This window comes from Nerophis lumbriciformis, linkage group LG09 (genome assembly GCF_033978685.3).
Source record: "Nerophis lumbriciformis linkage group LG09, RoL_Nlum_v2.1, whole genome shotgun sequence".
Lineage (NCBI taxonomy): Eukaryota > Metazoa > Chordata > Actinopteri > Syngnathiformes > Syngnathidae > Nerophis > Nerophis lumbriciformis.
In genome coordinates this window covers 22029081-22055171 of record NC_084556.2, presented here as the reverse complement: position 1 = coordinate 22055171, position 26091 = coordinate 22029081, and the positions used below count along the sequence as shown (strand labels likewise).

Here is a 26091-nt window from a genome sequence, read left to right as displayed (position 1 = left end):
GGATGGTGCTCTGCTGACCTCGACTGCGGATGTTGTGGATCGGTGGAGGGAATACTTCGAAGACCTCCTCAATCCTACCAGCACGTCTTCCTATAAGGAAGCAGGGCCTGGGGAATCTGTGGTGGGCTCTCCTATTTCTGGGGCTGAGGTTGCCAAGGGAGTTAAAAAGCTCCTCGGTGGCAAGGCCCCGGGGGTGGATGAGACCCGCCCGGAGTTCCTTAAGGCTCTGGATGTTGTGGGGCTGTCTTGGTTGACAAGACTCTGCAACATCGCGTGGACATCGGGGGCGTTACCTCTGGATTGGCAGACCGGGGTGGTGGTTCCTCTCTTTAAGAAGGGGAACCGGAGGGTGTGTTCCAACTATCGTGGGATCACACTCCTCAGCCTTCCCGGTAAGGTCTATTCAGGTGTACTGGAGAGGAGGCTACGCCGGATAGTCAAACCTCGGATTCAGGAGGAACAGTGTGGTTTTCGTCCTGGTCGTGGAACTGTGGACCAGCTCTATACTCTCGGCAGGGTCCTTGAGGGTGCATGGGAGTTTGCCCAACCAGTCTACATGTGCTTTGTGGACTTGGAGAAGTCCTGTGGGGAGTGCTCAGAGAGTATGGGGTAACGGACTGTCTTATTGTGGCAGTTCGCTCCCTGTATGATCAGTGTCAGAGCTTGGTCCGCATTGCCGGCAGTAAGTCGGACACGTTTCCAGTGAGGGTTGGACTCCGCCAAGGCTGCCCTTTGTCACCGATTCTGTTCATAACCTTTATGGACAGAATTTCTAGGCGCAGTCAGGGCGTTGAGGGGATCTGGTTTGGTGGCTGCAGGATTAGGTCACTGCTATTTGCAGATGATGTGGTCCTGATGGCTTCCTCCGGCCAAGATCTTCAGCTCTCACTGGATCGGTTCGCAGCCGAGTGTGAAGCGACTGGGATGGGAATCAGCACCTCCAAGTCCGAGTCCATGGTTCTCTCCCGGAAAAGGGTGGAGTGCCATCTCCGGGTTGGGGAGGAGATCTTGCCCCAAGTGGAGGAGTTCAAGTACCTCGGAGTCTTGTTCACGAGTGGGGGAAGAGTGGATCGTGAGATCGACAGGCGGATTGGTGCGGCGTCTTCAGTAATGCGGACGCTGTATCGATCCGTTGTGGTGAAGAAGGAGCTGAGCCGGAAGGCAAAGCTCTCGATTTACCGGTCGATCTACGTTCCCATCCTCACCTATGGTCATGAGCTTTGGGTCATGACCGAAAGGACAAGATCACGGGTACAAGCGGCCGAAATGAGTTTCCTCCGCCGAGTGGCGGGGCTCTCCCTTAGAGATAGGGTGAGAAGCTCTGTCATTTGGGGGGAGCTCAAAGTAAAGCCGCTGCTCCTCCACATCGAGAGGAGCCAGATGAGGTGGTTCGGGCATCTGGTCAGGATGCCACCCGAACGCCTCCCTAGGAAGGTGTTTCGGGCACGTCCGACCGGTAGGAGGCCACGGGGAAGACCCAGGACACGCTGGGAAGACTATCTCTCCCGGCTGGCCTGGGAACGCCTCGGGATCCCCCGGGAGGAGCTGGACGAAGTGGCTGGGGAGAGGGAAGTCTGGGCTTCCCTGCTTAAGCTGCTGCCCCCGCGACCCGACCTCGGATAAGCGGAAGAAGATGGATGGATGGATGGATGGATGGGTATGATACCAGTATTTAGTATATAAAAAATATATTAAGTGAAGTACGGTAGATAAGTTATTACCACTTTTCACCAGCCCGTTTGTCCTGCAGGTGAAGATTTGCCTTTTCTTTTACCGCAGCCCTCTTGCAGCCACGCCCCCTCACCCTCTCCCTTTCTATTTCTCCTGCAATGTCGGTCGCTTGTGCGTGGTATATCTCTTCTGCTTAACTTTCAAAACTTCCATATTTTTGCCGGGAAATCCAGTTTTCGTCATTCTTTCCCGGCCGTTCCGTTCTGTTTGTTTTCGTCCTCTGTCCGCAGCACTCTCAGCGTGGGCTCATCAATAGAGCGTGCAGAGTTTCATGTTTCGTAATTCAATCAAATAATAACGCGACAGAGCGGTAGAAGATTTGATGGACATAAAGACGACAGAAAATATATTTCTGCCAAAAATCCAAACTTTGTTTAAATATAATGATGCCGCAGATGGCCGCCACAGTACTGTGCTCTCTCGTACTTGTTGCGTTTTTTTGTTTTGTTTTTGTTTCTTGCATTAAAAAAAGAGAGCACAATCTACTAAATCAAATTCTTTATGTGTTAAACATACTTGGTGATTGTAGCTGAGATAGGCTCCAGCGCCCCCCGCGACGAAGGGAATAAGCGATAGAAAATGGATGGATGGATGAATTGGAAACTTATCATATAAGTAAAGAGGAGCAGCTCAAACATTCTCATTCTTTCTGTAACATCCAGGAAGACAAATGTCTCACCTATAAGAAAACCCATATATTTACCAATGTTCCCAGGAGGTTTACCATATTTTAAAATGCAAATGTTGATGCGCCTCTTAGACACACGTAATAAAGATGTTTGTGATATACTCCGATGTTGTTTGCTGCTAAATTAACCGCAACATTAGCGCCTTATAAAACATTAGGTCGCTACTGGTCTGACGTTTCCTAAAAATAATGTTAAAAAACAACTTAAAGCCGTGTCCAGCTGTTTACTCACGTATACTATTCATGTTTAAATAACTTTTACTGCAAATGAATATCAGCTCCAAATACTGGTTATTTTCCACCTAACAAGTATGAATAATCCGTATCGGTATCAACCGTGAAAAAAACATATCGGTCGATCTCTACAGAGAAGATTAACCAACAAGGCGAACCCGATTTTTTTTTCCCGATTCTCCACTGTAAAAAAAAAATCTGCACAATTTACGGTAAAATACCGGCAGGAATTCACTGTAAGAAATACATACACGATGCATGGGACATTACGGTATGTTGATGTTGAATGCGTAAATTTTACAGTAGATAAATTTTTTTGCTTACAGTAAATTACTATTAAAAAAACGGATATTCTGTTAACCTGTTCAAAAAAAATATATAGAAGTTACGGTAAAATAATGGCAACTACAAACTAGGGGCAAATTTAGTATTGCCAATCAGCCTATCCCCAGGTGCATGTAATTGGAGGTGGGAGGGGAACATACAAACTCCACACAGAAAGACCCCTAGCCCGGGAATCGAACCCAAAACCTCCTCACTGTGAGCCATGAACGTTAACCATTTCTCAACTGTGCTGCCCTTTCACCAACACTAGTATTTGCAAAATGCCTGTGTTTCCGAGACATGTGAGTGGTACATGAGGATTTGAACTTGTAAGTATTTGTACAAACTTTTCACTGGATAAATCACAACATGGCCTTCCGCAACAATATCCTCCAAGTGAGCTATTAAAAGTTAAACAGCTACTTGCAACCAGTTCCAACACACTCAAACACACAGCATGGTTCATTTCGATGCAGTTTGCAATGAAGCACATGGACATAAACCACTTGCCACAAAAATACAAGAAAACATGTTGTGAGCCAAAAGTTATCTAGTTAACTAATGCTTTAACACAAACCCCTAGAACAATGAAGGTATGATGTAAATTTAAATGTACAACCTACAAAGTTTTAATTTATACATAACAATACCGTAAATGTTAGAGTATTTGCATGCTTGTTACATTACAGTATTTTGCATTGTACAATTTTTTCATTATTTTCACAATAAAGTCATGTGTTTTCTCCGTACTACCAACCATTGTCATTTAGGTTATCTACTGTTTCTTGGTTTGCGGTAAATCCACTGCATTAACTACTGTTATAAACTATTTTCGATTTTACAGAGTTTTACTGTTGCTGTTTAACAATTGCTTGTCGTAGTGTTTACGTTCGTTTTTTTTACAGTGTAATCATTGTAGCAACCTGGCTGTCAAAGTTAAGGAGTTTTGTGATTTCAAACTGAGCGCACCACTGGGCTAGTGACAGTGTGTGTGCCTGTTGGCAGGGTGTCTACAAATCAGCTCTTGTTTTGGCTTTGTTATTAAATAGAAAGTTGATGTTTGTTTAATATACTGTACATTACTGTATAACGCTTATATTGCTTTCAAAGTGTACAAACTCTTACTATAATATGGACTTTTGCCCTGCCCTCTGTTAATTTGTACATTGTTTCTTATGTAAAAATTATTTTCAATGTATGAACTTTTATATTTACAAACCCTGTTCAAGAACCAATTGAGTTCGTAAATCGAGGTTTCACTGTCTGTGCACCCTAGTTTAAGACTAGTGTGTACAGGATGACCACTGTTACACTGTGACAGTAAATCTGTAATCCAGGCCTTTCAAATGGTGGCCCGGGGGCTAATCACCAAAAGTGATTCCCGGGCGCGGCCACCGCTGCTGCTCACTGCTCCCCTCACCTCAGGGGGTGATCAAGGGTGATGGGTCAAATGCAGAGAATAAATTCGCCACACCTAGTGTGTGTATGACAATCTTTGGTACTTTAACTTTTTTTTTTTTTTTAATCCGGCCCGGGAAAGACACTATACCAGCCCCGAGCTCAGTTCAAAAACTTTGGAGACAAACATCTTTGAAGCAAATTCCTAAAAACACCAGAGCGCTCCTGTTGTAAAGATGAACTTGGAACACTGTTATAACATGGACAGATACTTATATTGACATTTTAACCTTGCTAGCAAACATAGAACACTGGGGTCTCAACATGTGAGTTGCACAACTGAGGCGTTCCTCAAGGCACCCTTTTTAAATCCTCCTTTTTTTGGCAGTTACACATTTTTTGGTAATATGATTCTCTTAACTAAGGCATTGATGTAGCTTGGTTACTTCAGATGCAGTCAGCTGTCATTTGTTCAACTTCTTAAGTTACAGTACGGAAGAAATTTATATGGCCCCATTCTTGGGTGGTTCTCCCGTGAGTGGAAAAGGGTGGGGGGTTAATCATTTTGAAAGGCAGTCTGCTTAAAATGATCGGAGTGCCACTCTACACAGCAACTGATGCTGTGGTCAAAGTTGGAATTTCCACAAAACACATTTTAAGGTATTCAACACTCTAATGCCATCTGGCGACTAAAGTGGATAGTGCAACCCCCTAATTGGTCACGATCCATGTGTCAGGTAAACCGCAACGAATGGGGCCATATGAATCCCCTCCCCACTGTATACTAGTAGCGTTCCTCAAAGTTCCATTTTAGGTCCTCTCTTTTGGTAGCCCGTGAGTTCAGTTCAAAAAAACTTGTGAAACTCACATTTTTGCAGCACATTCTTAAAAACACAAGAGTGCTCTCACAGAGATGATCTTTGATTACGGTTTACATAGAAAAGCAGCAGAGCGCTCCTGTAACTCTGACACAAAATAAATCGACCAAAATCAAATGTCTACTGTAGAGGACACTGGCTCTCCAGAAAATACAAAATAAGACTAACAGTAAAGGAAGAAGTCCAGCCCAGTCCTTATAGCTTTATGGATAAGTGGCCCCCAAAACAATTTAGTTGAATATCCCTGCTGTGCACAGACTATAAATTATAACCAAATTGTATTTATGTCATTTTGTTATTTAAGTAATGAATTAGTTACTGAAATGTGAAGGGTGTACCCATAAATCCATCCATCCATCCATTTTCTACCGCTTGTCCCTCTCGGGGTCGCGGGGGTGGCTGTAGTGAAGGGTGAACCCCATCTTTTAATTGGATACAAGTTGTGAACATCCTGAAGCACTCAAATTATTTTTGCTGTTAGCGCCACCATCTTAGATATGTCTTACTTTATCACCGTACAGAACAGTATTATTAATATTTCTAAGCTCATATTTTCTATTGTGATAAATAAACCTCTGCTATCCCACCGAGTCTGTTTTTCGACACACCTGTATTCACTTTTTAAACAGTGTGTGTTTCAGTAAAGCTCTCGCCAACGTGAGGCATAATTTTTACCGCCTCCCACTCACATGTCACTGTCAAAGTTGAAAGGATCTGACTCATGCAGGATATTGAGCTGGAAACATGGAATCACTTTTTTTTTTAGCATGTTTTCTTATCAATTTCACATTAGACACAAAAAAGCTAAGGACACAATGCCCATTTTAAGAGTGCAAGACGTCACATTATCCCAAATGGGCAGGAAATCTTGTAGCAGATCATGGTTCTATTTCGAGGAACCTGGCTAAGAACCTACGCGGTGGCGGTGTGTGGGTGAAAACTGGCCTGTCATTTGATGTATGAAGGGGTGGTGGGGGGCTCTTACATAATAAAAAAAAATGAAGACGCATAACGCCTCCGGAGAACTTCACAGGGCGTTCTCGCATCTTCACACTCAAAGTACACCTCAAAATCACACCTACAATGCTGCTCGATCTGACCTAAACAGCACTTCAGAGGCACAACTGGTATCTATGCAAGAACATTTTGTATGATAGCAATATCACCTGCCTTTCAAATATCTTCTGTGTTTGTCCCTGAATAGATTATTGGAGTGAGAGTGACCATGAGGACATGGACATGTCCTCCATGAGCAAACAGGACAGTCCACCACCACCTTATGACACATATCCCAGGGCTTCATCAGTAAGTACCAGCAGTGTTATTTTTAGATGATTAAAAATAGTACTCTTTTACTTAAATTTGAAGTTGTTTTTAAATAAGGATTTGTCTTCCGACACTTATTATTCACAGCACAGATAACATAAATCACTTTTGATGAAATCTCTTTACCTATCAACAAACACAGCGACCAAGATAAACAGAAATTGTCAGACATCTGAGCATTTGTTGCTAGGCAGAATCCATGAAGTGCAATCATTTATGTATCAAATTTCAAAAGTAAAATTCTAATTATATAAAAAAAATATATTTGTGCTCCAATTCTGTTAATGTATCCTCAGTAATTTTGCAATTCCATTACAGCTACACTATGTATTGAATATAAAATATTGTATAAAAAAAGAATAAGAGCATTATCTAGTGGGGGATTTGTACCACCCCTTATGCAATTAATAGCATTTAATACATTATTTCCTGAAGGGTTTAATATTCTCAGATATCTGAGCATTTGTTGCTAAGCAGCACTCCTGAAAATAATTAATGTATTAAGTTTCAAAAAGCAAAAGAGAATTGAAATTACATAAACAAAATATTTGGGCTTTAATCATGGTAATTTATTCTTAGTAATTTTGCAATTGCTGTATTAAATATAAAATATCCATTAGTTTAAAGAGTCAGCAACACCTAGTGGGGGATTTTTACCACCCCATTTGCAATTATTAATCATTAAATACATTATTTCTATTAGGGTTTAATACTTTCAGATACCTGAGCATTTGTTACTAGGCAGAATTCCTGAAGCACAGTAATTTCTGTATTAAATGAAAAAAATCAAGAAAAATTAAAATTATATAAAAATAAAATATTTCTGCTCAATCCTTATCCTCAGTAATTTTGCAATTGCATTACAGTTCTGTATTACATTAAAATATGTACTGTATTACATAAAAAAGAGAAGAAAATCAGCACCACCTAGTGGGGGATTTTATAGTGAATAAGCATTTATTACCATAAGGGTTTAAAAGTTATTAAAAATGTTTAAAATAATTTTTAGAACTTAAGGCTTTAGAATTACATTTGAAAAATATTGCTTAAAAGTACTTGGAATTTAAAAGGATATATAGAATAAAAGAAACGTTAAGATTACAGATCTTTACATAAAACTGTTCTATTAAATTGAATATTGTTCATTTGTTTATATTTGAAGGATTAAATAAAGTCTTCTCGTATTTGGACATGTTCAATTGTGTGACGTGGGCAATTTACCCAGGGCGGCATTCTGAAGGGGGTGCCATGCAGAAAAAAAACCACATTGCAAATGTTCTTATGTGTTTTGTCAATCAGTGGTACAGAGTCACGTTTAAAGAGAGTATGGCCTACTAGACTACAGGTGCCACGACTGCTACCAAGGATTTTGACGAAATAAACTGAAATAATACGTCTCATAGCTCTAATCCAGGTCATAAACTTACAATAAAACATTCATTTATTTTGCAGCCATATTTGACACACTCTGCTGCTACATTCCTGTTTAGAGACCAGCAGGCACTCTTAACACGCACTCGACGACGCAATAAACGTAAACAAATACATGGAACGACCAAAAAAATTACCTTTTACTTTCATTTTGCCAAAATCTTCATTGACTCTGGACCAACATTCAGAATTGTTACTTGTGTGTGAAATTTGTCAAGTTTGGTGGCTGCCTCCAATGTATTTGTAATCACTTTATGTATCACTCCATCCATCCATCCATTTTCTACCGCTTATTTATGTATCACTCATTATGTATTATTCTAACTGATTTTCCTGTTTTGTAACATGCTAAGTGAATAAGTGTACTTTTGTACTTATTTCCCCATATTTCTGAACAATAACTCAGAAATTGTAACACTGGCAAGCAGTCGAAAATATGGAGTGATTTTTGGTCCACAACATATTTTGCTTTATTCATGATTGACTTATTTTTGTCACTTTATGTTGTATATTGTTTATGATATTTCCAGTTCCTTTTCTCATCTATTATTACACCGAAAATCTGGATTATTTTACTCTTTCAATGTTTGTCTATTTGAATTTGTTTTTTACTTTTGCTGCTACCGAATTGCAATATTTTAGTTTTGCTGCAAGATTAATAAAATCCTTCCACATTTATTGTGGGTAGAGCAGCCCCGTGCTGCACAACAGGGCATTTTTACACGTCGAAAAACTAACAACGAAAGGCCGCAATCACACAGCTTTAGCTCAAAGCATGGCACCCCATAGTGGTGACTGAATGCCTTTTGACCAATCATTGAGGAGATTGCCTGAAACCGAGTTGGCCATATACTCTCTTTACACACGACTCTGCAGTGGTAGTATATATGCTGCCCTCTACTGGCGATCATGTTCTGCCTACTATAACATTGGGGGAGGGAAGAAAGAGGGTCCTGTCCAGGGCGCCATTGAAGCTAGATCACCACTACATGTGATGTAAGTAAATGAAACTTGGCTAAGCATGTTTGGAAGAAACTAAAAAAGATGCAAAACACCAAGGTAACAATTTTGAGTATGCATTTTTTATACATGTAAGGTGCTGGCAAAACTTAAAAATGCATCTTGAAAGTACTTGAACTTGACTTCAGCGTTGATCTTTTTATTCAGTAAAGTGTATGAAAAATACAGTGTAGCGGATAAGAATGGGTTTTGTCTCTTGAATGACGCTCTTGACCCCTGAGTGAATTTGAAGTGTTTTTAATTGTTTTACAAAATAAGATGACTAATGATGAACAAAATTAAATACTGTATATACCCAGCAGGCACAAGAAATTAAAACAATGTAACCTAATGTTGAAACAACATACGTTTTGACGGCGTTTAATCAATGTTGGGTTCTGACGTTGATTTGACCTTTGAATTTTGGTCATTTCCCAACCAACAACGTGAATCCAGCGTTAGACACCAACTATTTTGCAACGTTGTTTCAAAGTCAGTTTTAAAGGACATGTATGTATAATCAACGTTGGATTAGTGTCTTGTGCCTGCTTGGTCGCCAAATCAAGCGAAGCGAAGCTGTAAACAAAAAGTGTGCATGGCACCCAAACGTATCTTCTCCTCCTGTCCTCTTTCCTCTATCCTATTTCCTATTTCCTGTTTTGTCTTTCCTTTCCGTATGGGTGTATGTGCTGTCTTTAAATATCTTATTACACACACCCACGTGGCCTGCAACCCCTAAATCTTAAGACACACACAGTGCTCCTAAAACCCGTAGTTCAGAATCCTCAGAACAGATTGCTTAACATTTGATTGTATTTAGGTGAGCCCCTTCCTGGAACCCAAACGTGGCCATTTCTCCTCATCGGACACCTTCCAGTCTCGTTCCTCTCATGAGGATTACCATTCGGAGCCTCAGGAAGGCGGCAGCAGCAACAATGGCGGCATCTCCCCTGGGCAGAAGGCGAGCAATCACCGCAACTCCTGGCAAGACCAGATGGAGAGCAACGCCAGAATGCACTTCCTCCAGACGTATCCTGTGGAGGACCCTCTGCTATCGGGGGACAGGGACCAACTGGCCATGGAGTACCGCAGGCAGTCCACGCTGCCTGCACAGCGCAGCCTGCTGCAGGAACAGTACCGAGCCTTGCCCCTACCCATCAGGTCCAGTGTGGATTCAGAGGCGGGAGGGAAGCCTCGCAGCTTCACGCTACCCAGAGACAGCGGCCTTCACGCCATCCTGGCCGCCAGTGTGTCAGATGACAGAACACCTCGACACTACCAGCTGGAGCGGCCCAGAGAAATAGGTTAGATACCCGATGATGACTCAAGGAGCATGTTTTACATCTTTTGAAAAAATCTCATTCTATCATGGTGTGTGTTTGTGGTCTTTATTGAATTGGACTTGAAGGCAGCAGAGCTCTGGGGCACTCTTCTGTGTGAGGAAATTTAGTGTCTTAGTCCATTCCATCTCATTGTCTTCTCCTTTTTTTTTTTACTCCCCACTCTTCCTCTGGCTCCTCCTCATTTGAGATGTCACACTGCCTTCTGGCAGTGTTTGGATGCTACAGCTCGGATTCATCCTCTCACTGAACATCAAAAACAAGCATGCTCGAAGCTTCTTTCTGCATGTCGTTTATGTATGCTGCTCTATATGTTCGCTTTGCTCAGCAGTCTTTGTGCAGGCTTTGGAGAAGCAGCAAACAAAGCATCATACTGTAACTACATTGCAAAGCTTCTAAGATGAGTGTAGTATCCGTTTATTAGAAACACCCCTTTGTCAATATTGTTCAAATACACTGTGACTGGAATATTCATAGTTTTCTGGGCTTCTTTTGAGTGCAGAAAATAGGTCATCATTTTAACTGGAACAGGTTGACATATTTTGTAGGCAGCGCCCCTGGCCCTGAACAGGATAGGTGTGGTTTGGAAATTCATGAAAGGTCACAGTATGTGTTTATATAATCTCAAAATTTTTGAGCTTAATTGGTTTATGATTGAGCTCTTTACTCAAAACACTTGTATCTCAAGTCAACATGTCATCTCCTCGTGATAATTTGAAATCAATTAAATTAGTGCCAGCTCCCCTAAAACACAATTTTAACCAGAAATATGACTTTTAAGAAGAAAACCTAACTTCTAGATAATACATATTGTATAAAACAATGCAACCTAATGTACTGCTAACAACTACAGTAGTTGTATGAAGTAATAATAGTGTACAGTATTTGTTTACCTCAGAGTGGACTTCTATAGCATTTCCTTCCAGCTGCTCCTTCATCGAACACACCATCAGCAGCTTCTCAATATTTTCATGCATAAATGCCTGCCGTTTAGACATTGCAAACAATTTCCCTTGGGGATTAATAAAGTTTGTCTTAAGTCTAATTATTTTAACACTCTCGACTGTGTTCTTGACTTCAGTATAGTCCAGACTTGCAGTGATACCAACTTAGACACTCGGTCATGTTATTGATAATTAGTTTTTCTTTAATTCAATGAATATTATCCACTTAGTCTTCTCAGCACTTTCCTTCACACTCACTTTCTTCCTTCCCATGGTTGGAAATACAAAGTAATATCCATCTCTAGCCATAAGCTAACGCTAGCAAGTAAGACCGGATGTTTTGGGCAGATCTTACAGAGTTCACTGTGACATTTGCTACACCAACAAACAGCGGGTAACTTACATTTTTGCTTGCAACTTAAAGCATAACAGACAGCTCTTACCTCAAAACACTCTTAAGTTGGGGCACTCTTAAGGTGCTCAGTGGCCTAGTGGTTAGAGTGTCCGCCCTGAGATCGGTAGGTCGTGAGTTCAGACCCCGGCCGAGTCATACCAAAGACTATAAAAATGGGACCCATTACCTCCCTGCTTGGCACTCAGCATCAAGGGTTGGAATTGGGGGTTAAATCACCAAAAATGAGTCCCGGGCGTGACCACCGCTTCTGCTCACTGCTCCCCTCACCCCCCAAGAGTGATCAAAAGTGATGGATCAAATTCAAAGAATAATTTCGCCACACCTAGAGTGTGTGTGTGTGACAATCATGGGTACTTTAACTTTAAATTGAGTTACCACTGTATTGTCTTCACTTTTGACAGATTCTTGTTTGCATCCTAGTGCTTTGTGTTAAGTGATCTTAACACAAAGCACTAAGATGCAAAAACTAATTCAGAAAAAGTCTGGTGAGATACGTAACAGTTGTCAACAACAATGCATCTCTCGCAAGCAAAATTTTTGATACAACTCCTACATGTATAGGCACCAAATGTGTTACGATGTCACTTGAAAATGTAGAATATCCCAGGAATGTTAGCCATTACACACTATTTGTCATTTCGTAAACTACAAAGTATAGTGAATAAACTACCTGGCAGATGCATTAACCAAGTGACCAAACAAGTTCACTTCATGCATTTTTCTTCCTGAAATGAATCTGTCAGGCATTCCCCTTAATATCAATTCATTTTGAGAAATGGGTAGCTAGCACCCCCTTCCATTGCTAGACTCGATATGCCGCCCCCTCTTGGTGTGAGGTCATCTACAGAACTGAAATCCATTTCCAAGGATATACAGGGGGGATAAACTAATGTTAAACTATTATTTTAACCACTTAAAGTTATGTTTTTGTCGCCCTGGTCCATGATTACTTCAAAACTGGTATGGTCAATATAATGAGCAGAAAATATAAATATAAATGAATCACTATTTCCGTATTTCCCTGCTCTTCCATAGACACCATAGCCTGTGTTTCCTCATGCTCAAGTATCTTGAGAAAAACATCAGTAGAAGAGGACGCAAAGAAAAATACTTGTGAATACTTTTTGTCTCGTTTTTGAGTGCCGGTGTTCGGAAAAAATGATGAAGAATAATGCTGCTTCATAAAAAATGCAACTAGTTGCGTATTCCGACATAATTAATTGACGTATTTTAATGACATTTTCGGAAAATATATTTTTGCTATATATTTAGCGTTGATGCGCATGAGTGAGCATGCTCAGTAGCATTGAGAAGCAAATTTTTACCGAACACCGAGTCGGTTCTTCCTTCTCTGGTTTTCCACATGTTCTCACTCAATCTTTCTCCTCTTGAAGATGCTCCTGATATTCGGGAACACATTTGACTTGAGTCTTTAAATTTCTTTTCCGTCCTAAGTCCAAACAAAACTCTTTGAAGTCAGAATCTCTAAAATGATTTCTACAAACTACACTTGCTTGATCTGTCCCATTTTGCAATCAATTTGACTGGACAGGTCCATACTTATTGCCTTAATTTGAGAATGGCTAACCTCTGCTTTAGTCCTATTGATACAACCCACAACAATGCATCTGGCAGACATATTTGATCATTCCTTCAAAAATAACGTGATTTGGTATGAAGATGCTACCAAAACACATACTATGCTATATAAAATTGCCTCCAGTGTTTTGTAGGTGACGTCGACAGGCTGATGCAGCCTTCCAAGGTGAAAAGAAGAAGAAAAGAAGCCTAAAATCACTAGTGTGTCTATTTTGGGGGGAATTTTACTTTTAGACATAATTTTAGGCCCCAAACTATATAATACGTTCTAATGTTGTCAGCATTAGAGAGGCCCTTCAATAATTTTTCCTGGTTACATAAAAAGATTTTGCCCCTGGCTGCTAAGCAGAAGTGGTGAAACTACAAACAAATTGTCAACCCTTTTTCCTGTTTACATCACAAACCTACCCGCGCTCCTGTTGCCAGGCAGAACTTGTAATTGTGCCCTAATCAAGTTCATTTGCCATACAAACACAGCTCTATATTAATTATTAAATATCTGTGAGAAAGTGTTTTTGTATATGAAAACTCTTCTTTCTTTTTGGTAAGGGCGCGGACGAGACTTGAGGCTACAGTCGGACTCCGTGGGGGATTTGTACCGAGCTCTGGAGCAGACCAGTCTGTCCACTTCAGCTGACCACAGATCCTCCAGCCGCCTGGAGTACAAGCGTTCGTTTGTTCGCCGGATTAACGACCCACTGCTCAACGACAAGCTTCACCGCCTGCGCATCCTCCACAATTCTCTCAACGTACGGCCACATTTCTCTCAATACGTCGGCACGGTTCGCAACACTAACACCAGGTCTCGTCTTCTTTCAGAATGTCCCTCTTCAAGACACAAACCGCTCCATGGGATTTTTAGGCTAATGTGCGAAGCCTCAGCTGCCGTCTCATCGCTGGAGGTGAAAAGGCACCAGATTTGTTCTTCTTCCCTTTTCTTTCATGGTACCTCTCTCACATCTTTTCTGTGTTTTTGAGACGGAGAACTTTTCCAAAAGGCCAAGCCCTAGTTTGAAGTGGTTGGGAAAAAAAGCACTTTGTGTCCCTGTCATGGACTTGACGGAGAGTTCCACATGCATGGTTGTTTCCCGTCACTTTTTGCTGGCGCTCTGTGCAGCTGATCATACAGAGGAATTACTATTTTGGGTGTACACGCCATTTTTGTTATGTGTATGATTATTAACAATCTATATTATGACATTGCTACACAACGTCTTGAGGATATTTGCTGGGATACAAATTGTTAACAAGTGCTGTGCCTCAGTGATTGTGAATGTACATTGTACTTTTTTCAACAGCAAGAGGAGAACACCACGTTGTCCCTTCACGCAGTGGGGGGATGTAACATTTGGCAATAAGGAAATCGCATTGTAAAATACAAAAATAATTGTCAAAATAGTTGTCTATTTTTGTATGCATGCAGTCTTTCCAATGGTGACAAAAACATTGTTTTTTTTATTTTTATTTCTAGGTGCAGTAAATTCAGAGTTTTGCTGGTCTCACCAGCCTCAGCCACAATATTTATTTAAAAAAAAGAAGAAGCTAATTACACTACAAAAAGAGGACTAACTGTATTTATTATTAAGTGTTCAATGTACACGCATGTTTCGTAATACTAAAACACATTACCATGCTGTTTAGCTGCACTCGTGTGCCATATTGCCATATTGTAGCTGCAATACTTTTATTTAAAAATGGAAATAAAGTATGGCGTGGGCGCACAGACATGTTTTGTCATGTTTACATGCAAGGTTGCCAGTAGATATCAACAATATGCATATAATGACTGCGACTGCATGAATTTATTGCTGGGCTTCAAACATCGTTTTTAACCTCATCTAATCTTTATTTGTAGAGCTGTTTTGTTAAAAGCAACACACTAGAAGTCATTACTACACTTGCAGAGCAGCCTGCTAATGCATGTTGAAATGTGGATTGTGCAAATGTGATTTAACAATACACTGAATAGATCGGGGGTGCCCAAACTTATTGACCCGGGGGCCGCATTGGGTTAAAAAATATTGGCCAGGGGCTGGGCTATATATATATATATATATATGTTAGGTCAGGAAAAAACTTAGAGGCTATTTCATCCCTACAAGCCTGTTTACAAGCCTGTTTTAAATTATTTAAAACAGGGAAACCTGCGAAACAGGCTTGTAGGGATGAAATAGCCTCTGTGTTTTTTCCTGACCTAACGTATATTCCGCTCTACCCCGGTATTGCGCACTGTATAACCTTGACTATATATATATATATATATATATATATATATATATATATATATATATATATATATATACAGGTAAAAGCCAGTAAATTAGAATATTTTGAAAAACTTGATTTATTTCAGTAATTGCATTCAAAAGGTGTAACTTGTACATTATATTTATTCATTGCACACAGACTGATGCATTCAAATGTTTATTTCATTTAATTTTGATGATTTGAAGTGGCAACAAATGAAAATCCAAAATTCCGTGTGTCACAAAATTAGAATATTACTTAAGGCTAATACAAAAAAGGGATTTTTAGAAATGTTGGCCAACTGAAAAGTATGAAAATGAAAAATATGAGCATGTACAATACTCAATACTTGGTTGGAGCTCCTTTTGCCTCAATTACTGCGTTAATGCGGCGTGGCATGGAGTCGATGAGTTTCTGGCACTGCTCAGGTGTTATGAGAGCCCAGGTTGCTCTGATAGTGGCCTTCAACTCTTCTGCGTTTTTGGGTCTGGCATTCTGCATCTTCCTTTTCACAATACCCCACAGATTTTCTATGGGGCTAAGGTCAGGGGAGTTGGCGGGCCAATTTAGAACAGAAATACCATGGTCCGTAAACCAGGCACGGGTAGATTTTGCGCTGTGTGCAGGCGCCAAGTCCTGTTGGAACTTGAAATCTCCATCTCCATAGAGCAGGTCAGCAGCAGGAAGCATGAAGTGCTCTAAAACTTGCTGGTAGACGGCTGCGTTGACCCTGGATCTCAGGAAACAGAGTGGACCGACACCAGCAGATGACATGGCACCCCAAACCATCACCCAACCATGCAAATTTTGCATTTCCTTTGGAAATCGAGGTCCCAGAGTCTGGAGGAAGACAGGAGAGGCACAGGATCCACGTTGCCTGAAGTCTAGTGTAAAGTTTCCACCATCAGTGATGGTTTGGGGTGCCATGTCATCTGCTGGTGTCGGTCCACTCTGTTTCCTGAGATCCAGGGTCAACGCAGCCGTCTACCAGCAAGTTTTAGAGCACTTCATGCTTCCTGCTGCTGACCTGCTCTATGGAGATGGAGATTTCAAGTTCCAACAGGACTTGGCGCCTGCACACAGCGCAAAATCTACCCGTGCCTGGTTTACGGACCATGGTATTTCTGTTCTAAATTGGCCCGCCAACTCCCCTGACCTTAGCCCCATAGAAAATCTGTGGGGTATTATGAAAAGGAAGATGCAGAATGCCAGACCCAAAAACGCAGAAGAGTTGAAGGCCACTATCAGAGCAACCTGGGCTCTCATAACACCTGAGCAGTGCCAGAAACTCATCGACTCCATGCCACGCCGCATTAACGCAGTAATTGAGGCAAAAGGAGCTCCAACCAAGTATTGAGTATTGTACATGCTCATATTTTTCATTTTCATACTTTTCAGTTGGCCAACATTTCTAAAAATCCCTTTTTTGTATTAGCCTTAAGTAATATTCTAATTTTGTGACACACGGAATTTTGGATTTTCATTTGTTGCCACTTCAAATCATCAAAATTAAATGAAATAAACATTTGAATGCATCAGTCTGTGTGCAATGAATAAATATAATGTACAAGTTACACCTTTTGAATGCAATTACTGAAATAAATCAAGTTTTTCAAAATATTCTAATTTACTGGCTTTTACCTGTGTGTATATATATATATATATATATGTATACTGTATATATATATATATATATATATATATATATATATATATATATATATATATATGATCTGTCTCATTGCAGATTAGACAAACTGACTTTTCCTTACACTGTCCACTGATGTTTAAAAACTCTACAATCGGAGTCTATTTCACGTTTCCCCAACGATTTCGCCATTTTTTCCCTCATGCACTAATTGACTGAGAGAGCGTGCACGTGATGATGTCATGTTATCGATGGGAAAATGCATTTTTCGACAATATGATTTGCCTGAGGGGCTAGGAGACCCCGAGAGTAACAAGTGTTAGACAATGGATTGATGGATGGGCTCAAAAGGACAGATTAAAAAAAAAATATACATATATATATATTATTTTTACTCGGGACTACCCGCGGGCAGGTTTTTGGACGCTGGCGGGCCGTATCTGACCCTCGGGCCGTAGTTTGGAGACCCCTGGAATAGACTTTTGTGGCGGGCACTTGGACCGTGCTCAAACCCAGCTGGTATAGTGACCCAGACGTGATCCAATGTGGCAAATGCAGGAAACACAAGGCTGCTGTCTCTCTCAGGTCTTCATTACGAAACTGCCAACATGAGAAGTCGGAATACAAACCACAACGCGCCTTAACAGTGCACCCAAGTTTAACCGAAGCCACGCCCATATGTCAGTAACATCCCAGCAATTGTAGAGCGACTGCAAGAGTTACACAGACTTTGAGAAAAACTACATTTTTCGACCACTTTTTTCTGGGCATCTTGCTCATGTTACTGTAAATAGAAAACTAACACATGATGATTATCGTATTTGTACTATAATTTCACCCTTTGCACAATCAATAATTCCAAAAGTCCCACCATGTACAATTCAACCCCACCAATTAGCAAACACCAACATGATACATCCTGCACTGCATTTGTCATAGTGCCTCACATGTGCGAGTCATGAACGAATCGTCCAAAACATTCCTTTTTTTTTTTTACTCATCTCCTTTAAGTCGTTCACTAACTATTACTGAATTTGTAGCTAGATTAAAAAAAGAAACCAGGTAACATGTCAGGGCTTGATTACATGTGGGACAAGCCGCTTTGTGCAAGTAACTCGATTAATCGAGTACCCGATTCACCTAGCGAGGGACTCATATCAACTCCAGTCAGGAAAGGAATCAAGTTTTCCATTGTTGTATATTTAATGGTCGTGTAATGGATGATGAGCCAAGGAGACGCCAACGAGGAGGAATCGTCGAACAAAAAGCTTTATTTGTTTCAGCGAACCTCCGACTGGAGCTGCAGCTCCAGGAGAAAGAGAAGGCCTGATTTCTCTTCTGCTGTATTCTCAGACCACTGTGCTTGAATAAATACCTTTTACACGAAGACCCCCACTCTTTGTGACTCTAGCCTTGGAGCCGGCCCATCCGGACAAAAGCCCAGTTTGTTGTTTGGCCAGTTTGAGTTGGACGACCTCCGACCCCTATCGTCTACTCCTATCTGTGGGGCTTCCTACCAGATGTTGCTAATGTTTCAATTATCTCTCCTAAAATCCAACTGCTGCTGTCCTTTAAGTTCCTCAATGTCCTGGGGGAAAAGGCCCCCACTCTCTGGAGTGCTTGTGATGGACGTGTGCACTTTTGACCTTAGTAGAATAATCCTCTAAAGGATTCTGCGACCAAATACAAATACATGCTATTTGACATTCATATAGGAAAATTGTATACGGTACCTCACCATCATCACGCACAAGCCTCTTTACAGCCAGGTGGAAGCGTCGTTCTGCCATTGGCAACTTTTTCCAACAGTGTTGTTATCTTATTCACTAAAGGTTCAACTGCATCATGATCACGTACTATACACGGTCTGTGTGGTTTTTGGGCCAGGAGGGTACTTTTTACCAGGTTAAGGCAATATTTTTTTTAAATCGTCACATGTTTTGTTTGTAGTGTGTTTTGTTAGCAGGCTTCTTCCTGGTTCATGATGTATTATTTTCGCTTCTAGGACACGTGCAGTAGTGATGGAGGTAGTAAACATTTTTAGTGCTTAATTTCCTTTGTGACGTTGGAATTATTTACGATTACCTTGTATAAAACACTTGTTACATCACCATTATTACTCTCCAGGTGTTGTCCAACTGGTCTGTCAGGCTCATTTTCCTCATTAAACTGCTACTAATTGCTTCCATGGGGATAGAAAACACACTAATGAGCATCATTGTGTGGCCATGGATGATTCTCTCTTCAATAATACAACAAAAACTGAAAAACATCAGAATTAAAAAAAAAAGATTGTTGTTTTTCTAACATCCTGAACAAAGTCCATTACATGTTTGAAAAGGAGTAAGAAGAAGAATAAGTGTGTTCTAATAAGAAAATAAAAGGATATGTGTAAAAGTACAATTAAGAGTATTCAAAAGCAAAAAATTGAGTAAAAGTTGAATGAACATATTACAGTAATAAATAAGTACAGGATACATAGTATGGTAAGCATTACCTTAATAAAATGATTAAAAAAGATACTAATTGTACGGTAAAAACTGACGGAAACAGAGTTGATATAAAGTGCATTATAGTTATAGATCAGCGGTGTCAAACTCATTTTCACTGAGAGTATCACCATAAGGAACAACATTAAAATACAGTAACATACTAGGCCTAAGTATTCATTAAAAACAAGGCAGAGGTTTGGTTTAACTAGTTTATTGAATATTTTTGGCCACTGTAACAATACACACAGTTTGAACAGTAACACTGTGTTTTGATATAGGAAAATATAATATTGTACATCAATCAAGTGGGCAGCACGGTGGAGCAGGGGTTAGTGCATGTGCCTCACAATACGAAGGTCCAGAGCAGTCCTGGGTTCAATCCCGGGCTCGGGATCTTTCTGTGTGGAGTTTGCATGTTCTCCCCGTGACTGCGTGGGTTCCCTCCGGGTACTCCGGCTTCCTCCCACCTCCAAAGACATGCACCTGGGGATAAGTTGATTGGCAACACTAAATTGGCCCTAGTGTGTGAATGTGAGTGTGAATGTTGTCTGTCTATCTGTGTTGGCTCTGCGATGAGGTGGCGACTTGTCCAGGGTGTACCCCGCCTTCCGCCCGAATGCAGCTGAGATAGGCTCCAGCACCCCCCGCCACCCCAAAAAGGGACAATATGGATGGATGGATCAATCAAGTGATTCTTTGGTGTACCACTAGATCAGGGGTGTCAAACTCATTTCAGATGGGGGGCCACATGGAGAAAAATCTACTTCCAAGTGGGCCGGACTGGTAAAATTACTATAACTTAAAATAAAAATAAAGACAACTTCCGATTGTTTTCTTTGTTAAAAAATAGAACAAGCACATTCTGAAAATGTACAAATCATGATGTCATTGGGTTTTTTTTTCACTTACTTGCGGTTAATAGTATTCTATCTGGGGCGGTATAGCTCGGTTGGTAGAGTGGCCGTGCCAGCAACTTGAGGGTTCCAGGTTCAATCCCCGCTTCTGACATCCTCGTCACTGCCGTTGTGTCCTTGGGCAAGACACTTTACCCACCTGCTCCTAGTGCCACCCACACTGGTTTAAATGTAACTTAGATATTGGGTTTCACTATGTAAAAGCGCTTTGAGTCACTAGAGAAAAAGCGCTATATAATTCACATCTTTATTTGTTGTTATGTTATGTGATAATGTTCATCAGTCACCTCCATCCATCCATCCATTTTCTACCGCTTATTCCCTTTGGGGTCGCGGGGGGCGCTGGAGCCTATCTCAGCTACAATCGGGCGGAAGGCGGGGTACACCCTGGACAAGTCACCACCTCATCACAGGGCCAACACAGATAGACAGACAACATTCACACACTAGGGCCAATTTAGTGTTGCCAATCAACCTATCCCCAGGTGCAACTCATTGGTGTTAATTTTCAATCTATCGAGATAAAAAAATTATATAAAAATCAAATTACAGGATGTTATTTATGTAGTTTGCTCATTTTCCTTGACTGGTGCACTAATATGTGTTTTTTTTTTTTTTTTTTTTACACATGTAGCATATTCTACTATTGCAACATCAAGTGGACACATTTAGAACAGCAGTTGCTTTCATTCAAAAATGTCGGCTCATTTTTATAAACTCATCCCTCGGGCCGGATAAAACCTGTTCGCGCGCCTGATCCGGCCCTCGGGCCGTACGTTTGACACCTCTGCACTAGATGAAGCCCGTTAACCACAGTCTGAGGATCACTGGTCTATTGTAATTACATATTACATGTGCTTACATTAGACATGCATACCTATTACAACTAGCTAGTTTGGTTATGAAAGTTATTACTGTAAAGGTTGGCACTCATTTGACAATAAACCAGGTGTCAGCTGTACCATATTTGGTCATGGAAGTCCAAATAGACGACCCATGCCTCGCTTGAAAGAGCCAATCAGCAAAGAAAGGTCATGATAATCATGAAAAAGTCAAAATGATTATTACAGTATACTCTATAATCATTGTAATCATAAGTATCAAGTGACATTACCGTATAAATGTAATCATAATGATGAAAAAAAACAACTTTGAAAAGGTTATCAAAGTTTAAAAAAAGCTGTCAATTAAATTGAGTTTACAATTATTTCAATGACATTTGACAATTTTCTACCCTTTTTTTTTTTTTTTTATCACATCTTGATAATTTAGAGCAGGGGTCACCAACGCGGTGCCCGCTGGGCACCAGGTAGCCCGTAAGGACCAGATGAGTAGCCCGCTGGCCTGTTCTAAAAAAACGTCAAATAGCAGCACTTACCAGTGAGCTGCCTCTATTTTTTTAATGTTATTTATTTACTAGCAAGCTGGTCTCGCTTTGCTCGACATTTTTAATTCTAAGAGAGACAAAACTCAAATAGAATTTGAAAATCCAAGAAAATATTTTAAAGACTTGGTCTTCACTAACTGACAAAGAAACAGATAACAGATTTGGTGTCCAGTTCAAAGTGTGACATGATTTATTTAAAAATTGAGAGTTGGCTGTTGTATTTTACATGAGTTATTATTTGTACAAACATGGTGCAAATTAATTCATGATTTGTTAAAAAATGTTAGTGGCTAGCTAGTTAAAATGGGATATTGTGATTTCACAAGACTGTCTTAGAAGTGACCATTTGAAAATGTTCAATTTGAAAAATGTGCACTTAGAGAAAATATAAAAATAAAGTGTTGCATATTGATATTTATCTGTTTCTATATATATTTATTGTGAGAAATCATTAAGATGATCAGTGTTTCCACAAAGATAAATATCATTAATTATTAATAATAACAGGGTTAAAGGTAAATTGAGCAAATTGGCTATTTCTGGCAATTTATTTAAGTGTGTATCAAACTGGTAGCCCCTGCGATGAGGTGGCGACTTGTCCAGGGTGTACCCTGCCTTCCGCCCGATTGTAGCTGAGATAGGCTCCAGCGCCCCCCGCGACCCCAAAGGGAATAAGAGGTAGAAAATGGATGGATGGAAACTGGTAGCCCTTCGCATTAATCAGTACCCAAGAAGTAGCTCTTGGTTTCAAAAAGGTTGGTGACCCCTGATTTAGAGTATATAAACACTGCAGACTCTACACTTTTTAGCTAGTAAATACATGTCTTAATATCATAATAATGAAAGTAGGAATAAGCTGCTGACAAAACTGCCACATTTCTCTATAATTCATTTACTTAAGTACTCAGACAAAATGCAGGTTTAATTCAATGTTTATTCATACTTTCATTTAAACATGCAGACAGATATTGGGAGGTGTGACAATCAGCTATAGACAATAATGGGGATTTTGGGATTATTGTGTACAGTGTATCATAATTGTTGGTTTTATTTTCTTTGACCCCCTTATTGTTTTATTTATTTATCTGTGTTGATTATTGTATCTGCAGGCATTGAAATACTTGTTTTGGCCACAGGGGGGCAGCAGTGGCGAGGGGAGTGGAGGCCTTTACATACAGTTTCAATCTGCAGCCTTTATTACAGTAAGTCAATTCAATTCTTTCTTAAAGGTAAACAAAAGCACATTTCCTTGCATAAAGATTTCAGCATATAGATTTCACTAATAAGTGTCAGTTTTGTCCTTTTTTTTTTGCTTTGCATATGATGTAAATTTGACACATGGCATCAGAAAAAGGGTCGAGGGTGTCATTTGGAGTGCATTCTAAAATTCAATGAGAAAGCTACACAAAACTACAACAAAAAATGTTGAAAAAGAGTGGAAAGGAATAATGTAGCAAGGAAAAGTGTTTATACTAATAATAATGACATTAATAGGTTTTGTCATATTTAACCAAGAATTCTAGGCTTTATTAAAAACAATCACATTGGGCCTTATACCGTACCTATTTTTTCTGACTTGTCGTAACAATGTTTTTTTCTTAAAATGCATATAACTTTGCAGCACACAGTATCTGTGATATGAGGAATCAAGTTGTGTATCCAGTCGCTGCTGCGCATGCGCATAACACGGAAATCTATTTTAAAATAGTGTGGATTTCACCTGGCTATGCAGCTTTTTACCTCATGTCCAAGTAGTTGTATAGTTGCTGTATAAGTTGAATATGATAACCTAAACATGTATACTAATGACTAAATACACATATTTACTGTAAAGATTCTACTTCTGTGAAACATTTCCTCATAGGGATGCACAGTTTGACATTGAAAACATTTAAAAGCGTGTTATAATAGAATGCCTTTTATTGTCACTACACACAGGTACAATGAGATTAAAAGCAACTCCAGAATCAGTGCGACAGTCTACAAATATGCAAAACATAGGAAGGAAAGAAAAAGAAAAATTGTGCAAAAGGAGGTAAAGTGCACAGTCCAGTCCTGAGAACGAATGTTCTGAATGTGTTGTTTAAATATTATAATATATACATATATACAGAAAGATTCAGACTGTGGGTGGAAAGTAAAAATTGCACACAGAGAGGTGCTAAACTATAAAATCAGTGCCTATGAGAGTTCACCGTGGTTATGGCTTGAGGGTAAAAACGTAAGCATGCACAGTAGCGAGGAGGGGCACGGCCCTTCACACGCTTTAAAACAAAATTTAACAAAATATTAAAACTGCCCCCGAATACTTTCCTTTTTTAGTATGCGACTGAAAAGGGCTAAGCTGTTATCACCTTCTTCACCACCTTTGACGGCAACATCCTGTGTTTAATCAACAGCTTCATGATGTGGACTCGAATAATATGAGATCCCATTCCATACAGCACCGGGTTAGCAACCGAGGGGATGATGACAAAATATAGCGACAAAAAGATGCGTACTTGCACGGAAACGCGACTCATATTCAACCTGGTCTGGATAATTTCAACCAAGGCCCCGATGGTGTAATTGAGCAAAGATAATAAATGTGGTATGCATGTTTTTAGAGCGTTGCTTTGAGATTGTTTCGGTAATTTCTTACACACTCTCGCGATGTGACCGTAAGAGAAAGCGATCATGGAAACCTGAGGGGCAACAAGAAACAAAATGAACACAAGTCCCACAATACTTATGTGTGACGCGTTTGAACAGGCGTTTTTCACCAGTTCCATGTTGACGCAGTACAACTTTGGAATGGTTTTCCCACAGAAGCGCAGCTTTATGGTCAGAGAGAATAAAGAGCCAAATACAATGAACGGATAAAGACCCCCGCACACCACCAGCTTCATCATCTTGGGATGGGACATGATGGTGTTATAATGGAGCGGGTAACAGATGGCGACAAAGCGGTCGTAGCCCATGAGAGCCAATATGCAAAACTGCGCCGAGGCGTAGGTGTGCAGCAAGAACACCTGAGCCGCGCACCACTTGACACTGATCTCATGTCTGTGGGTCAGCAGCACGCTCATGACTGACGGCAGCAAGGAGCTGCTGCCGTAGATCTCGTTGAAGCATAACATGGTCACAAACACGTTCATGGGCTGCTGCAGCGTCTTGTTTTGCAGGATGAGGCTAATCAGCAGCCCGTTTAGGAACACACTGACGACGTACAACAGGAGGAAAAGGAAAAAGAAGCCGTTTCTGTGGTTCTCCATGATGGCGTACACGGTCAAGGTGAACGTGAGTGCTGTGGTGTTGTCCATGCTTCCGGAGAATTCTGAAAGGGATTTAGGAGACACTGGTTAGGGTACATAAATATACAATTCAACGTATTCGAGCTCTACGGCGTGTTCCACATACCTGTAGTGGTGTCAGCTATCTCTCCATGCAGCTGAGTGTGCCTCCAACGTGTGGCTGTCCTTTTATGCTTGCTCCAGGTGGGCTTTGTTTGCTGTTTGGACGCCTGTGTGGTACATGGTTGGATTTTTGTTTCCATGGTTGCAGAAAAAACAAGGCACACTGACTTGGTGACACTGCATGTCACCGGGCACTTTTTTGGGGTAGGCCTAAAATCTATATTGCAATATGTATTGGTACTTTTGCGATAAAGATATACAGCAGAGATGTCCAACGTGCTAATAGTGTCATGTCTGTTGATCATGTTTTTGTTTTAGTCATGTTCGGTTTTGTTTTTACACTCTTTGTGCACTCTTTTTTGTTTTGTCACCATAGTAACCCATTAGTTTTCACCTGTCATGTCACGCACCTGTCTCACGCTTTGCACTCGCACACCTGTCACTAATCATGTCCCTGCTATTTAAGACTGTCTGTTTCTGCTAAACGGCCTGGTGACATTATCTATCCCAGGGGTCACTAACCTTTTTGAAACCAAGAGCTACTTCTTGGGTACTGATTAATGCGAAGGGCTACCAGTTTCCATCCATCCATTTTTACCGCTTATTCCCTTTGGGGTCGCGGGGGGCGCTGGAGCCTATCTCAGCTACAATCGGGCAGAAGGCGGGGTACACCCTGGACAAGTCGCCACCTCATCGCAGGG

At 40.6% G+C, this 26091-nt stretch overlaps 2 protein-coding genes across 7 annotated transcripts in view; one reads left to right on the top strand and one right to left on the bottom strand.

Moving 5' to 3' along the window:
* Window positions 1–15032, top strand: part of LOC133607523 (connector enhancer of kinase suppressor of ras 2-like) — a 76710-nt gene extending 61678 nt beyond the window's left edge. For all 6 annotated transcript variants that reach the window (XM_061962237.1, XM_061962238.1, XM_061962235.1 and 3 more), the window contains exons 19-22: window positions 6458–6558; window positions 9830–10313; window positions 13857–14056; window positions 14127–15032. In XM_061962237.1, coding sequence (XP_061818221.1) covers window positions 6458–6558; window positions 9830–10313; window positions 13857–14056; window positions 14127–14174 — 833 coding nt within the window. In that variant the 3' untranslated portion in view covers window positions 14175–15032. The remainder of the gene's footprint in view (window positions 1–6457; window positions 6559–9829; window positions 10314–13856; window positions 14057–14126) is intronic.
* A 9005-nt stretch (window positions 15033–24037) lies between these two features.
* On the bottom strand, window positions 24038–25477 carry LOC133607119 (olfactory receptor 52D1-like). Its single transcript, XM_061961578.1, has 2 exons — window positions 25395–25477; window positions 24038–25311 (listed from the first exon to the last, which is right to left on the bottom strand). The coding sequence occupies exon 2, from the start codon at window positions 25295–25297 to the stop codon at window positions 24335–24337; it is 963 nt and encodes a 320-aa protein (XP_061817562.1). The 5' UTR covers window positions 25298–25311; window positions 25395–25477; the 3' UTR covers window positions 24038–24334.
* Window positions 25478–26091: the final 614 nt, after the last annotated feature.

Excerpts from the sequence above, each read along its gene's own strand:
- LOC133607119 (XM_061961578.1), bottom strand. The coding sequence starts at position 25,297 with ATGGACAACACCACAGCACTCACGTTCACCTTGACCGTGTACGCCATC.